The sequence below is a fragment of the Poecilia latipinna genome, unplaced genomic scaffold (genome assembly GCF_001443285.1).
Source record: "Poecilia latipinna isolate Pla-1442-1.1 unplaced genomic scaffold, P_latipinna-1.0 Scaffold2610, whole genome shotgun sequence".
Taxonomy (NCBI): Eukaryota; Metazoa; Chordata; class Actinopteri; order Cyprinodontiformes; family Poeciliidae; genus Poecilia; species Poecilia latipinna.
This window is the reverse complement of record NW_015115226.1, coordinates 43,987-46,425: the sequence shown is the minus strand read 5'-3', so window position 1 is coordinate 46,425 and position 2,439 is coordinate 43,987. Positions and strand designations below refer to the sequence as shown.

At 38.0% G+C, this 2,439-nt stretch overlaps 1 protein-coding gene across 1 annotated transcript in view; it reads left to right on the top strand.

Moving 5' to 3' along the window:
• The window catches only part of LOC106938516 (E3 ubiquitin-protein ligase TRIM37-like), a 64,611-nt gene that overhangs the window by 23,204 nt on the left and 38,968 nt on the right, over window positions 1-2,439 (top strand). The window contains exons 9-10 of the mRNA XM_015020590.1: window positions 870-1,061; window positions 1,818-1,951. Coding sequence (XP_014876076.1) covers window positions 870-1,061; window positions 1,818-1,951 — 326 coding nt within the window. The remainder of the gene's footprint in view (window positions 1-869; window positions 1,062-1,817; window positions 1,952-2,439) is intronic.

Genomic DNA, 2,439 nt, shown 5'->3' with positions numbered 1-2,439 from the left:
GCATTTTACAAAAATATAAAGAACTGACAGATAAAGTTAACTAAATGTGTGCGCTGCAAATAGTTAACTAAGGAGTCAGGCTAATGATAATTTTAAAAATACAAAATCTAAACTATTCACTTATCAATCTGTAAACTAATGTGAATGATGAACAGAAAACGATTACCATTCAGATCTCTGTGTGACAGTAGGGTCAGCTGTCACAGTTGCTTAGCCTCATACAGCTGACCACAGGGTGTCCACGCATGAGAAAAGCCTTAAATTCTTGTATCTAAACATAAGGGCTTAAAATGAAAAAATTGATTGATTGAAATAGCTTTTGATTTTAGTAAATGTGACCACTTACTGCTGCACATTCAAAGAATGACCATTTGCTGTTATTTATAACCCATAAAATGTTTTGAAAATCTGCTGTGCTTAATAATTTGGAACAGTGCATTTTAAGCGTTTTATTGTTGTAAAGAAATACTGTCCTCATTGGCAGGTTTGTTCAGTAAAATTTGATTTACTCTAATAGTTCATGACTTAAAAATTATACTAACATTTGCATTGACCATTAAGTAAAATCTGAGGAAATATCACCTGCATACTACGGTAATTTGGAACATGGTGTATTTTTGCGTCTATCATTGATATTACTGCCAGCTGACTGAACGTTCGGCTTTGTCAATGACTAGCTAATGTTGCCGTTCTGCTCAATGCTACATCCAGCCTTGGAAAAAAAAAAGCTTTAGAAAATATGCGTTTGGTTTTTTTATACATTTCTGTTATTATACAGGTCTTATGATTAATGTTCTTGAAGTCTTAAATTTGAGTTGGTGATACCTGCAAAACTCTTTATAACCTGTTTAATTCATGTGTGACGTCAGAGGCTGGCCATTGAGTTGTTTCGCCGTCAGACATCCCGCAGCTCCTCGCCCCCTGACCTGAGACTGACTGCAGGCACTGCAACGTCTGAGAGAGATCCTGGCTCAGTTAAGAGTGATGACGACGCCCAGACCACTCTGAGCAACTCTAAGAAAGGAGAAGAGGAGGAGAGAACGCAGCATGACGACTCAAATGTAAGACTCACAAGACCAAAGTGGTAGCTGAGAGATTATTTGGATTTTCATAGTAGAGTGTGTTTTTGTTCATATGGTTCATTAAAAAAATGTAATAAGGAGAAGAAAAAAAAATGCATAAGAGATGATTTCTAACCTGAACCCAGCTGTAGTAGTCATCCAGTCACTATGTCTTCCTTGATTCACGTTTTCCCTTTCTTCCTTTTTTCGCTTTATCTCCCTTCGTTTCTCTCTTCCTTCCTTCCCTGCTTCTTACATTTTGTTTCCTAATTTTTGTCCTTTGCCTTCCTTCCCTCTTTCCTTTATTTTCCTTCTTTCCATCCTTCCTTCCTTATTTCTTTAATTTCCCCCTCCTTCCCTTTATCTTTCTGCTTTCCTTTTTGTTTCCCTCTTCTTTCTTTCTTTCCTTCCCTTATTTCTGCCTACCTTCCTTCATTCCTTCCTTGCTTTCTTCCTTCACTTTTTTCTTCCTCACATCTTTTCTTCCCTTGTTTTTTCTCCTTTCCTTCCTTTCTTTTTCCCTTTTTTTTCTTTCTTCCTTTGTTCCTTCATTTTCCCCATTTTCCCTTTATCTTGTCTTTTTTTCTGTCCTTCCTTCTTTCATTACTCCCTTTCTTCTTCTTTTCCTTCTGTCCTTCCTCCCTTTTCTCCCTTCTTTCCTTCTTTTATTCCTTCCTTCCTTCCTTGCTTGCTTCTGTTGAATTAGGTTTTATAAATTCACAGGTTTGTAGACTTGACCTGTTTGTTGTTGTTCAGGAACTGTCTGACGGAGACCTGGAGGTGGATTGTCTCACTGAGGAGGAGGTGAACCCGCTGGATGGCAGCAGCACCTCAGGAAGCTCCACAGCCACCAGCAACACTGAGGAGAACGACATAGACGAGGAGACCATGTGAGTGGAACCTCTCTCCTAGTCTGCCACCTTTTTAAAACCTTCAGAAAAAACTTTTTCAAACAGAAGGGAAAACGACAAATCATGCAAATGGAAATTATTGAGCTCATTTAAATATTTTTCGCGATTAATTATTTATTACTTTTTGCAACAGGCCCAGTTGTTGACTTACCATTCAGAAACCACTTGTTGCATTTTTGGTGGTTGTGCAGGAGGCTCCACTTCTGCTTTTCAAAGATGTACAGTTGTATAGTCATTCTGGAAGGAGCTCAAAATAGGCAGAACTGACCGGACTACAAACTGATTAAGAATGATTTTGTGCAATAAATTTGATGAACATGTTCCCTTTCAGTCGATTCACTCGGTACAAAACAGAGTTTGGGATATCACACCCCCGCGTGGCCTAACTGAAGACACCTTTTTTTTAAATGTATTTATTTATTTTATTTCGAACAGGCAGAAAAGACAATCAAGAAATAAAAAAAACA